The sequence below is a fragment of the Argiope bruennichi genome, chromosome 11 (genome assembly GCF_947563725.1).
Source record: "Argiope bruennichi chromosome 11, qqArgBrue1.1, whole genome shotgun sequence".
In the NCBI taxonomy this organism is placed as follows: Eukaryota; Metazoa; Arthropoda; class Arachnida; order Araneae; family Araneidae; genus Argiope; species Argiope bruennichi.
Window position 1 is genome coordinate 15,546,303 of NC_079161.1, and position 14,906 is coordinate 15,561,208.

At 31.7% G+C, this 14,906-nt stretch overlaps 2 protein-coding genes across 5 annotated transcripts in view; one reads left to right on the plus strand and one right to left on the minus strand.

Annotated features, from left to right (window-relative positions):
• The window catches only part of LOC129956867 (putative polypeptide N-acetylgalactosaminyltransferase 9), an 881,963-nt gene that overhangs the window by 284,077 nt on the left and 582,980 nt on the right, over nt 1-14,906 (plus strand). The gene's annotated exons all lie outside the window — the stretch shown is intronic.
• LOC129957337 (loricrin-like) lies at nt 7,008-8,531 on the minus strand. Its single transcript, XM_056069606.1, has one exon. It carries the CDS (start codon nt 8,529-8,531, stop codon nt 7,008-7,010), a length of 1,524 nt encoding a protein of 507 aa, XP_055925581.1.

The following is a 14,906-nucleotide window of genomic DNA, read 5'->3' on the forward strand; positions in this document are numbered from 1 at the left end:
TTTGACTATTAAATACTTTCTTTGTTTATTTCGTATCAATCGAGAGTAAAAATTGTGAATGTCTGTTAAGCTAAATGATATTTTTAAAGAATATTCCTGATACCAGAAGTATGAGTTTTTTTAAACAAATTAATTTATCTATACTTATATAAAGCTCAATGTGTGTGTGTGTGTGTTGGTACTCTACAAGCCAGGCCATTTGACCTACAGCTACCAAATTTGATACGTGTATACCTTGAAGGTCGGGAATGTGCACCTGAGGTCGCTTTTAAAAAATTTTTAATTAGAATTTTAATTATTAATTAAAAACTAACTTTCTCCCCAAAAAATCTTTTCATTTTTCTCCACCTCCAAATGAGTAAGGCTTCAGTTTTTTTCTCACGCTAATGAGGCTAGGGGTAACATTTTTCGGCAGATTATTTCAAACGATTCTGTTTATTTTCTTAATGTTTGATGCATTTAAAATGAAACATTGTTAATTGATCGATCTTTCAGATTCATTCTGAAGTACTTTTGAATTAAAATAACGCAGAAAAAAGGAAATTAAAAATGTCTAATCTGCATAGCGCTACCCCAACTGGCGTAGAAAAATTCACGCATTTGCGTTACCGTAACTGGCGTTGAAAATTCACGCATGCGCATTGTGTTCTGATTGCTGACATCTATTTTCAACGGAAGCGGACTTGATTTAAATTATTTTTAGGTCAGTTGCATGCTTTTGTAAGTAAATTGTATTTATGTTAGTTTAAGTTCATCGTTTTTTAAGTAGATTTTTTAACCTGTTTTCAATCGATTATTTTAAACGATTCATTTTATTTTCTTAGTGTTTGATGCATTTAAAATGAAACATTGTTAATTAATAGACCTGCTCATGATGAATCTTAAAAAATTTTGTTGACAAATTCTTGAGATATTACATAAATTAAGATATTTTTTAGTGCCCATAAGGTTTAAATATTCAGCGACTCTGTTTTCAGTAATCATATTACAAAACAAAATGCTTTGTTTCAGTAAAAAAATATTATTAGATAAAAATATTACTGTATCTCTCTAATTTTCTGTTATGACGGAAGGCCTTTATAATATTATGAGTGAATTGAAATTTGAAGTTTTAAAATATTTTAATGAAGAAGCTATTAAAGCAGGAATTACATAAAATATTTAATTATTGAAATTTTAATGAGCATTAAGATTGGCCAACCGGCTGGTCGCCAAAGGCGGACTAGTCAACAATATAATTTTAAAAAATGCTAATTTTTGCAATTAAATTCAGAAATGTTTATTTAAAACTAGTTTTGAAGTTTTTATTTAATGGATATATCATTTTTTTTTCTTTAATATTTGGTTTATTCGAAACAACTGATCAATTTTCACTTCAATTTGATGAAAGTAGCCTTAAACCTGAAAAATATAGCATGGTTCCAATTGTTCTAAAGTAGAATTGTTCTAATGATATTTTATGATATTGGAATTTTCCTTTTTAATAAATACTATACTAATAAGACTTTCTAAAAAAAATTATATAATTTTATTTTTTAAATTTAATTATTTTTTATTCTATGCATTGAAACTATTATGCTTAAATTTTAACAGCTGAATAATAGTCACTAATAAATTTCTGAATAAATCCTAATTCTTGAATAAACTACTTTATAAATTTTTTTATTCCTTCCCTTTATTTTCGCCTTCCTGAAGATTTTGTTCCAGAAAGCCGAGAAATTTTAATTCCACCTCCCCATCAGTTCTTCGTAAAAATATTCGTTGCAGCTAAATTTCAATCGATAATTAATCTAGCAGAATTCTTACTAAACATGCTTTGAACAGCGAAAATGAACTGACAAAAAAAAAATCTATAAATTGCAACATATTTCCTCATAACTGATACATAATAAGTGCCAAACGATCTTAAACTAAAGAAAAAAAAAACGATTTCAAATGCTGCAAAATAAGAATAATTTATTTCAAAGAATTATTTTCTGGAATGAATTAAAGAACGGAAGTGAAAAATAATCATGACGTCATTTCGCAGGCGACTGGTTGCATTTCTACTAAAATTGATTTGGCGTCGTATTTATCGAACACCTGTTGTTTTCAGAGATCAAAAGCTTTTATTTTAGCAGAATTTCTATTGCCAGGTGTTTCGACGTGATAAAAGAAATAATAATCTGAAATAAAAAGGAAAAGAATACATTTTATTAAGCTTAAAAGATACTAGAAGATAATTGCAACCTTGCGTTGAAATTTACAGCTGACTTACGTATCGTTTGTTTGTTAATAATTAGTTTTTTTTAAATGTTACTAACTTCATTTATTTTACAATGCGTTGTCTATTATTATTTAAATTTATCATTTACGGTATTAGATCGTGATATAAATAATTGGTCTGTATATAATTTTGCATCTCCTCATAAAACAAAGGGTCGTTATCAAACATACTTTGCACGCTCATAATTTCGCCAATATAAAGAATACCTTCAACTATTCAAAATGCAAAAGTTAATTAAATATTTAATTAATTAGGAACTAAGTGAAATCTTCCATTTTCCTGCAATAAATTGAGGAAATGATCCTACAAAATTGTTTTCCTAAAATATTAATATTTTAAAAAACTTAAATAATTTTAGATAAAATTGTACAGAAAAAAAAATTATTACTGAAGAGCTAATAAAAAGATTACTTTTCAGTAATGCAAAAGTGTTTCTCAGCAATTTTTATCTTCATTGGTATTATTTTTTAAAAGTTTAACGCAGACGATTTTAATGTATGATAATAATAAAATTGATCCATTTTACCGTTATTTTTTGGAATTTAAGTTTCGTATTATCTCGAGATTTTTTATTGCTTTAAAATAGTTAATGGCAACTGCAAAAAATTGAAAGAACTGATAAATCTTTTTGGTTCACGAGTTTACCGGGCTTTAAGTAACCGAGATCTAGGGGCAGTCAATCAAGTGTGTTAAAATACTGTGCATTATAATTTATACAAAATTGGTTAAAACATTATTAAAGTTAAAACAATATTCATAAATATATCTAATTTTGAGCAAGATAGTTTATCTGCTAATAAAGCGATAAAATTCGACACAGATATACGAAAACTAATGGCTAAACTTTGGCTTTATATCATAAATGCAATTATTCTAAACGTATTATAACATTAATAGAAAAGTTGTCACTAAGATGCTTATAATATTGTTAGACATTTTCGCAATATCCACAACATCAAAGAATTCGGTGTAAAGGGTATATAGTGAAACAATTAAAGAGGCCCATTAAAAAATTAAAAAAAAACATTTATTCAACACAAAGATGTGAATACACAAAGAAAAAACACAGCAGAGAATACGAAGTGGGCAGAAAGAACTCCATAAGGAGGGAGACTTCACACAATTATTCACGTTCTTCAAACGTCTGCTATTTTTCACTGTTTTCTGTCTTTCGCTGTATCTAACTGCCGACTCGTTATTGGCTTTCACTAGGATACTAGCTACTCAATACAAGATTCGATACTATCTTAACACTTGACTCTGAGTCTCGGCTCGATTTAGTACTCGACTAGCTAATCTCTTGAGCTCCACTCAATTTGTTGATTCCAGCTCGGTTTTCTGGCTTTTTATAGCTTTCAACACAAGGCACATAAACTTTAAGGGAATCGTCATAGTTCTCGTCCGAATGGTCCTATTGCCAAAATTCCTGTTAATGCTGGAATCTTCCTTTTTTTCGCCAAATTCTTTGTCAAATGGTTGTCGCGCCTATGGGCCATTAATCTAACATCTGTCCAGAATTCATTAGAGTTATCAGTAGAACTGTCTTCTTTATGATGGAACTAATTGGGTTGAGAAGCAATACTACAAAATCGTAAACATACATATTTCACTTTTTACTTAAATGGTTTAATCCTTATTTATGATTATCTAGAATGATTATTGGAATGATTATGATTATTGGTATCTAGAATTTTTTAATTCTATCTGCTAAATCGAAATTTTTCTCAAATTAGCATTATAAACAAAAAAACAATTTATAGAAAAGAGCGGTAAAATAACAAATTCAGACTCCGAACATATCGGGGCATGTAATCTTTTTCGAAACATTTTTTATATTTGGATTAGAAACACACAATAATGTTGCAGTGAGCAATGGATTTTTAGAATTTATTATAATATAATTGCTGGACAGATAAGCAGAAAAAATTCGAATATAAAAGTTTAGAACGAAAAACCAGTGAGGTGTGGGAATTTTTACATACATATAAACGATTTGTGTGGTTTGATTATGAAAATGTTATATGCAGCAAAATTGATTTCTGTTTTCTGTATTTTAAAGAAATTTTGAGAATAAATAAATCCCAAAATGACGCGAAAAAACATTAAAATGCTGTTACAGATTTAAATGTTAAGGGCAATACTTATCACAGAAGCAGATCATGTTATGTAAAGATGAAGAGATATATTTTAATTATATTACATTTAGATAAACTTCGACAGATATTAAATAATTATTCATTTGATCTACTGAACAAATGTATTCATATTCCACAAATATATGCGATGGAGAATGAATAACAAGATTACAAACGTTATCTATGGAGGTAGCATTATCATTAATCCTAAGCTTGTCTAGCCGATTCACAGAGCTCATTCGGAGAAGACTCTGTATAAGCTTATCTAATTCCGAAGTTCAATAATTTATTCTGAAAATTAATTAATAATCCTGTTTAGCTATATTAACATCCGAATTTAAAACAACACTGAGGTTTTGGTGAGAACTTTTCAATCTTCAGTTGTTATCAATGATGGAAGCATAACAGACGCATCCCTTCATTTCAAAATTCATCGGGATCCATTCACATCATCGGGATCAAGGTGTTTGCCATGTGACGTTAAATTTAATGTGCATGAAGCCTATGTATACTGACCCGCCCGAAGGCACACGGAAATATGGAATGACTGGAAAGCTGCGACAGTATAGGTGGGAATATGGTTGAGTCCTAAGGCCCCGGTAAATCCTTCCCCTTAGCAGTCCCATCTCGTCATTTTTTTCTGATCTAGGGTGGTCTAAAACATGAAATTTCGTCAACATCTTCTATTCGAATGTTTGACGATTATAATACTTTTTTCTAGTATGTATCGTATATGAGAACGCATAAGATGTGCCCGAAGGAAAAGATGCTATATTTACATGTAAAGAAATTTTAATAATCATATTATAATTGCAATTCGTGTGGGACAGTATAATTATAAATAATTGCCGTTAAAATACTGGTCGCACCTCATACAAAATGAGTGGATGGATTCAGTGTCAATTCCTAGGTTCCCGAGTGATCCAGATGTTTTAGCATCCACGTTGCATTACCATAAACAAGCGTTTTATGGACTATGTGATTAGTTGCTTTGCTTGTCGATAATTTTACATTATATTGCCGTATTGAAAAGAGGCAGTCGACTCACCAGGGCCGAATGGTCATCGCACTGGTCTCTTAATCAAGATATCATGAGTTCGAATCCCCCTAGAGACAATGCGATTCACAGTCTGTGCAAATATTTAATTACTTGATTTTATATTTTCCTTTATTTCATGTTCCAGAAGATTCTGGACCTTTCTTTAGTTTACCAGACAAGTGTTCTGGACTTTTCTTACTGTCTCCAGAAAAGTATTCTGGAACTTTCCCTGCTAGTATAAAAGCAGAGGATCTGTCAGTCACTGTGTTCTCGGTTCAGAGTTGAGTTAATAAATTGGTTTAGCTCTACTTCTTGTGTGTGTCATTGAGTTCTACACTAAAGAACCTACGGGACAATATATTGATTTAACGATCTATGGTAATTCAACGATTCTGTCGTATGAACGAAACGTTTTGAGAACTATATTATTCCTTTGCTTGTCCACAGTTCCGCAACAGTTTCACGTGTGATGATTCAACGTTTCTGCAGTAATGAGAAACAGAACTTTTGCGCTTTATTCATACACATTTCGTTTACTTGTAGAGAGTTCAACATTTTCACACGTGATTATCCAGTGAATCCCCTGGTCGAGTTCCTTCGAAATCGTGAAAATGTTCGTCAAAACATGTGCTTTCCCAGGTCAGGGCAGGCCTTTGGCATTTGCGTCCAGCTTCGTAACGTTGCTACTACTGGAATATGATGAATCGTGCGAGACACAGTTTTACATACCTCTTTCATTCTGGGATAAATTTGTGAAGCATGATCCTCCTCTGTTTCTTATCCAAGAAATCATATACCATGCTCTCCTCCTTTTCTTATCCAAGAAATCGTGTAACATGATCCTCCTCCTTTTCTTATCCAAGAAATCGTGTAACATGATCCTCCTCCTTTTCTTATCCAAGAAATCGTGTACCATGATCCTCCTCCTTTTCTTATCCAACAAATCGTGTAACATGATCCTCCTCCTTTTCTTATCCAACAAATCGTGTAACATGATCCTCCTCCTTTTCTTATCCAACAAATCGTGTAACATGATCCTCCTCCTTTTCTTATCCAAGAAATCGTGTACCATGATCCTCCTCCTTTTCTTATCCAAGAAATCGTGTACCATGATCCTCCTCCTTTTCTTATCCAAGAAATCGTGTACCATGATCCTCCTCCTTTTCTTATCCAACAAATCGTGTACCATAATCCTCCTCCTTTTCTTATCAAAGAAATCGTACACCATGATCCTCCTCCTTTTCTTATCCAAGAAATCATGTAACATGATCCTCCTCTTTTCTTATCCAAGAAATCATGTACCATGATCCCCCTCCGTTTCTTATCCAAGAAATCATATAACATGATCCTCCTCCTTTTCTTATCCAACAAATCGTGTAACATGATCCTCCTCCTTTTCTTATCCAAGAAATCGTGTACCATGATCCTCCTCCTTTTCTTATCCAAGAAATCGTGTACCATGATCCTCCTCCTTTTCTTATCCAACAAATCGTGTACCATAATCCTCCTCCTTTTCTTATCAAAGAAATCGTACACCATGATCCTCCTCCTTTTCTTATCCAAGAAATCATGTAACATGATCCTCCTCTTTTCTTATCCAAGAAATCATGTACCATGATCCCCCTCCGTTTCTTATCCAAGAAATCATATAACATGATCCTCCTCCTTTTTTTATCCAAGGAATCATATACCGTGATCCTCCTCCTTTTCTTATCCTCGAAATCGTGTAACATGATCCTCCTTCTTTTCTTATCCAAGGAATTGTGTACCATGATCCTCCTCCTTTTCTTATCCAAGAAATCGTGTACCATGATCCTCCTCCTTTTCTTATCCAAGAAATCATATAACATGATCCTCCTCCTTTTCTTATCCGAGGTATCATATACCGTGATCCTCCTCCTTTTCTTATCCTAGAAATCGTGTAACATGATCCTCCTCCTTTTCTTATCCAAGGAATCGTGTACCATGATCCTCCTCCTTTTCTTATCCAAGAAATCGTGTACCATGATCCTCCTCCTTTTCTTATCCAAGGAATCATATACCGGGATCCTCCTCCTTTTCTTATCCTAGAAATCGTGTACAATGATCCTCCTCCTTTTCTTATCCAAGAAATCGTGTACCATGATCCTCCTCCTTTTCTTATCCAAGAAATCGTGTACCATGATCCTCCTCCTTTTCTTATCCAAGAAATCGTGTACCATGATCCTCCTCCTTTTCTTATCCAAGAAATCGTGTACCATGATCCTCCTCCTTTTCTTATCCAAGAAATCGTGTACCATGATCCTCCTCCTTTTCTTATCCAAGAAATCATATAACATGATCCTCCTCCTTTTCTTATCCTAGAAATCGTGTACCATGATCCTCCTCCTTTTCTTATCCAAGAAATCGTGTACCATGATCCTCCTCCTTTTCTTATCCAAGAAATCGTGTACCATGATCCTCCTCCTTTTCTTATCCAAGAAATCGTGTACCATGATCCTCCTCCTTTTCTTATCCAAGAAATCGTGTAATATGATCCTCCTCCTTTTCTTATCCAAGGAATCGTGTACCATGATCCTCCTCCTTTTCTTATCCAAGAAATCGTGTACCATGATCCTCCTCCTTTTCTTATCCAAGAAATCGTGTACCATGATCCTCCTCCTTTTCTTATCCAAGAAATCATATAACATGATCCTCCTCCTTTTCTTATCCAAGGAATCATATACCGTGATCCTCCTCCTTTTCTTATCCTAGAAATCGTGTAACATGATCCTCCTCCTTTTCTTATCCTAGAAATCGTGTTACATGATCCTCCTCCTTTTCTTATCCAAGAAATCATATACCATGATCCTCCTCCTTTTCTTATCCAAGAAATCATATACCATGATCCTCCTCCTTTTCTTATCCAAGAAATCATATACCATGATCCTCCTCCTTTTCTTATCCAAGAAATCATATACCATGATCCTCCTCCTTTTCTTATCCAAGAAATCATATACCATGATCCTCCTCCTTTTCTTATCCAAGAAATCATATACCATGATCCTCCTCCTTTTCTTATCCAAGAAATCATATACCATGATCCTCCTCCTTTTCTTATCCAAGGAATCATATAATTGCTCTTTGTTCTACTCTAGAGGAAACTGTCATACAATAAATTGCGGATGCAGTTAACTGCGCATGTGCAGTTCTCAGTGCTACCCTGCCATCTATCGGCTAACACATTAGCTCATTGGAATATGATACTACGCCGTTACAGCTAAGGTCTCGCTTTCATTTAGTCAGGCCTTATATTAAGTATTAAAGTTTTTAAAATTTAGCGTCTGAAGAGTTCTTTCAAATTTTATATTTATGGAATATATTTATTCTATTTTTATAGAATAGAATATATTTTATAGAATATATAAGATAGAATATATTTTATAGAATATGTAAGATAGAACGGAATATATTTTATAGAATATGTAAGATAGAACGGAATATATATTATAGAGTATGCAAGATAGAACGGAATATATATTATAGAGTATGCAAGATAGAACGGAATATATATTATAGAGTATGCAAGATAGAACGGAATATATATTATAGAGTATGCAAGATAGAACGGAATATATATTATAGAGTATGCAAGATAGAACGGAATATATTTTATAGAGTATGCAAGGTAGAACGGAATATATTTTATAGAGTATGCAAGGTAGAACGGAATATATTTTATAGAGTATGCAAGGTACAACGGAATATATTTTATAGAGTATGCAAGGTACAACGGAATATATTTTATAGAGTATGCAAGGTAGAACGGAATATATTTTATAGAGTATGCAAGGTAGAACGGAATATATTTTATAGAGTATATAAGATAAAATAACAGGCTTTGCAGACTAGATATTTTGCCAGAGATTTATATTTAAATTCAATTAAATTGCTTATATACAGGATATCGTGAAATTGCCGGACAATAGTGTTTCTTTAATTAATTTACATATGTACCGTTCGTTTTCTATATGAAGTTTTTAATGCATACTTGTCACATGACATTACAGCGCTATTAAGGTTATAAATGTGATTCATTTATCTTATAAATTATAATATTGTAACTTCATTTTTCATCCGTTTCATAAAGTACAAAGATATTAACAAAATCCTTCAAGTTTTAGCATTGATGGAAAACCACGTGATCAAATAATTGATAAAACAATAAAAACAATTTGAAATCCGAGACACAAATGCAGTCTATTATTTGTCAAGCAGGCAAAAATATGGTTTTTAAGAAGTTTCAAAAATTTATTTTTTAAATTTTTAAACGGTATTAAATTTATTTTTGTGCAATAAAATTTTTCGGAAATTGTCAAAGGAAAAACCAAAATTAAGCGTAATTTCTAACTAATAAAAATTTTGCTGAAGAGTTTTAGAAAATCGCTTCAAAGTTCTCATTCCTGTTCTCTAATGTATATAATATGTCAATATTACGCACGCACACCACACACACGCACGCACACAGACACGCACACGTTTATTATTAGCAGAAATAATCACTTTATTATATCTAATGGGGAATCATAAAATAGGGAAAGTACAGAAATATTAGAAAAATGGTATTTATTTTAAATTCTTTTTCGTATTTTTAAATTTTTCAGAATTAGCTATTTAATTGTTTGAGGATTTTTACTCATTTAATTCAATGGATATTATTTATTTAATATTTTTTTTTGAATTTCCCTTTTTTTAATGAAATTTGCCAAAGAATTTACTTTTTTCTATCTTCCTGCCTGATGCATTGTTCTTTTAATGCTTATTGAATTTTATAAAATCCAGCTATTTTAACTATAAACAAAATAAAAAAAATTGAACACAGCAACTTATTATAATTCTGCAACAAAATCTCCATAACCATCTTTATAGCCTCGCCATTTTCTTAAAAATGTTTTAAAAAAAATACTAATTTTGGATATTTTCCAAAACATTTCACACTCCAGAACAGCCCTTGCCATATTTTGCGCTCACTTCCAAAATCTTCAACAAAATAATAAAGTGTTCGTCCATATTCCTATTTCACAAATAGCACGCTAGCGTGAGTGCTATTTTTTTTAAAAACTTTTTTTTTTTCCCGAAAAGCATTAACCGCTTCATTGTTGCCATATTGATTAAGTGAAATAACACACTTCGCGTGCGAAAATGAATGCAGTAAATATGAATAGATCCATTGTGTTCTTGATATATATTTTAGGGCTAAAAGATACAATTTATCACGATAGTTCCAGATAAATTTGAAAGGATGCCAACTGTCATTTGTCATCACAACAACGTTTTCAAAAGAGGCTCGAAGTTAAAAACATTCAAGCGGAATTAAAAATGGCGTCTCAATCCAAAATATTGAGAGCTTGTTTTGATGTTTCTGAATATACTACACTATAATCAAAAAGTATTGGACTAGTTCTTTTAAAATACATATATAGGAGAAAAAGATTTGCAAACTTTTACAGTTTCATGACTCACAGAAACATCTGGCAATACTCAGTATTTGATTTTATATTATCGTCTGAAAAAAATGTTTTTGGTGAGATAAGAGTTTTAACTTTGTCGAATTTTCAAAATGGCAAATGCAACTGATCGAAGAATATGAATTAAAATTGTACTACTCTGTAATCAGAAAGTATCGAACAATTTCTTTCAAAATGCATATATACGGGAAAACCATTTTGAACTCTAACATTTTTATGATTCACAGAGAGATCTGGCAATACTCTGTATTTAATTTTAGATTGTCGTCTGAAAAAAATTGTTTTTAATGAAATAAGAGTTTTAACTGTGTCGATTTTCCCAAATGACGAAATGTAATTCACCGAAAAATATGGATTAAAATTGTACAAGTCTGTAACCAAAAAGTATCGGACTACTTCTTTCAGATTGTTTATATACAAGAAAACCATTTTCGAACTCTTACATTTTCATGACAAACAGAAACGTCTGGCTAAATTCAGTATTTGATTTAATATTATCGTCTGAAAAAAAACTGTTTTTGATGAAATAAGTTTTAATTTTGTCCAATTTTTAAAATAACGAATGCAAACCAATTAAATAATATGAATTAAAATTTATTTTTAGCCATTTCATTCCAGAACTTCACAGAAAAATATTTGGAACGATGCATTTATAAAAAATGAATATTTCGGTGAAATAAAATATTAAATCAGTGGCAGTTGTCTTTCCAAAACTTTTTCGCATACACCTAAATAAATAGTTGGCCATGGTGGCCTAGTGATAAAATCTCGTTTTCGGGATCTGAGGGTTAAAGGTTCGGGATCCGATTCCGCCGAAGAATCAACGTGTAAGAAGGTCTAGTGCACACTAAATCCGTCGGAGCCAAATGCCGTCGCGATGGTGGTTGTGGATTAAAGGGCAATGCCTGCTCTGGTATTATCCTCGTCACCTGACCATGGTTCAAATCAGAGAGGTCCATCCCAAAATAGCCCTAGTGTTGCTTTAAAACCGGATGTTAATATAATAAAGGCGTTATCCAAGAGAAAATCTTGTATGACAGAGTTGTGAATTATTGGTGCACGATAATTAAAAATATTAGCCGTTAGTGAATTTAAACATTTTACTGAATATATCGCGTCCTTCATGGTGATTAATCTCTGCCATGCGGTTAACAGTATCTGAAAATCAATTTATGTTTTAGATGCACTTTTTCCTAACAGGTTGATGCTAAAAAATGATATAACTATATTTGTAGTTACAAAATATATTTACTTTTCTATGTTATCTTGTTTAAATGCTTCTAAAAGTACAGACCGACTGATGGTCGAATCCTTGTTGAAATTTTATAAGCGCACACAAATTATCTGCAGAGGATAGATGTTAAATTACTTGTATTGAAGATAAGTTATGGTAACTTGTATTGAAGATAAGTTATGGTAACTTGTATTGAAGATAAGTTATGGTAACTTGTATTGAAGATAAGTTATGGTAACTTGTATGGAAGATAACTTAGAGTAACTTGTATGGAAGATAAGTTATGGTAACTTGTATTGAAGATAAGTTATGGTAACTTGTATTGAAGATAAGTTATGGTAACTTGTATGGAAGATAACTTAGGGTAACTTGTATTGAAGATAACTTAGGGTAACTTGTATTGAAGATAAGTTATGGTAACTTGTATTGAAGATAAGTTATGGTAACTTGTATTGAAGATAAGTTATGGTAACTTGTATTGAAGATAAGTTATGGTAACTTGTATTGAAGATAAGTTATGGTAACTTGTATTGAAGATAAGTTATGGTAACTTGTATTGAAGATAAGTTATGGTAACTTGTATTGAAGATAAGTTATGGTAACTTGTATTGAAGATAACTTAGGGTAACTTGTATCGAAGATAACTTAGGGTAACTTGTATCGAAGATAACTTAGGGTAACTTGTATCGAAGATAACTTAGGGTAACTTGTATCGAAGATAACTTAGGGTAACTTGTATCGAAGATAACTTAGGGTAACTTGTATGGAAGATAACTTAGGGTAACTTGTATTGAAGATAACTTAGGGTAACTTCTATTGAAGATAACTTAGGGTAACTTCTATTGAAGATAACTTAGGGTAACTTGTATCGAAGATAACTTAGGGTAACTTGTATCGAAGATAACTTAGGGTAACTTGTATTGAAGATAACTTAGGGTAACTTGTATTGAAGATAAGTTAAGGTAACTTGTATTGAAGATAAGTTAAGGTAACTTATTTTGAAAGAGCCGTACAGACTTCCTTTGAACGAATTTTCTTCAAAATTTGGAGTAAAGACCACATATTAAATTTCATCCGCCCGGCTCAAAGTGTTTTTGTCACAGACAGACAGATAAACATAATACTAAAAATTTATTTTCCGAAGACAGGGAGGTCTAAAACGTGGTGATTTGTCAAAACCTCGAATTCGAATTTTTTGCCAATTACAATACTTCCGCTACACTTCGTATACTGCAAAGTAAACAAGAAAAAGAGATAATCTGTCATAGATAAAACGCTTTAATAGTTAACACTATCCACATTTTTGATAATTAATAGGTCAAACAGATCATGGAATTGGTAATTAGAGACATCACGGAACAATTTCTTGTATCAAAAGAGCCAAAAATACTTGCAAGAATTCGGAAGAGAACTCGGGTTTTTCGAAGTGAATATTCAGGTTCTCGTATTGTCATTTTTATTCATGAATTTGATATTTTTAACAAATACGGCTTCACAAACTCAGCAATTATCAGATGTGGAACTGTGTGATTAGTTGTTTCAAAGCTGTGCCCTACCTCTTAAAAGGCCATATTATTTTTTTTTATGGGATACACGAAAATTTGCTATAATTCTGACGGGGTTTTAAGACGATGAATTTAAATTATGTTTTGAAGATATAGAAATCTTACCAAAATTGCATTGCAATAAAAAAAAATTACTTTGAAAATGATGTGTTAAATATTGACCATAAGATTAATACTTTTTGTAATAAAATTTTATAAATTTTTTTTCATAGCGGTGCATATATTAATACATAGTATAGAAATCGCCCCTCTTTAAAACATTTTTAATTGAAATTCGAAATATCGCCTTTTCTAATAGTTCTAATGTTTGTGTAAGCAAATTTTAGACATTCATTTTCGAATGACCTCGTATTATTCTCAGATATAATATAAAAATGTGACTTTTCTTCCCATATCAGATCTCGCAAGCAATTTTAAACTTCAAGGCGGTGGCCTGGTGGTAAGGTCTCGGCTTCGGAACCGGAGGGTTTTAGATTCGAGATCTGATTCCACCAAAAAACCGTCATGTAAGCGGGTATGGTTTACGTTAAACCGTCCGGAGGAGTGCCAACTCAGGTGTCGCCCTCATCGTCTGACCGAGGTTCAAAATTACAAGATCCGTTCTAAAATAGCCCTAGTGTGGTTTTAAAAATTGGGACGTTAATATAACTAAACTAAACTTTAAACTTCAAGAATAAATTTATTATGGCCCTATTAGGCGACTGTATATAATACGTTTTCTTTTATAGAATTTTTTTTTCAACGTGAAAGTATGGGAATAATGTTCATCATCCAGTTTTACTAGTATGCATTGTTGTTTCCACTTATAGAAAGTAAATTCTTGCTCAATATCGATTAAATTCTAATGAAATTCGGAAATCATTTGATTCAGGTGAGTTATAAAAGGGTACACATATGACTTTTAAAAATAGAAAATTCATTTTCTAAACATTTATTCGAGTTAAAAATTCGAAGATTAAATTATAGGTTTAACCCTTTGCAATCGAATATCTTCTCTCTGTCGCCATTCAAGACGGTTAACCATTTTGACATTTTTTTTAAAGTCTCAATTGCTAAAAATACCTACAAAATAATAAAAAATATAGATTCATTTTTCAGGGAAACTCAACTTAAAACAGTTGCATGTATTAATTTTTTGGAGTAATAAACAGATCCATGTATTAAGTCAATAATTATGCATC

Bases quoted from the DNA above. Each gene is read 5' to 3' on its own strand.
- LOC129957337 (XM_056069606.1), bottom strand. From the start codon at position 8,531: ATGATTCCTTGGATAAGAAAAGGAGGAGGATCATGGTATATGATTTCT.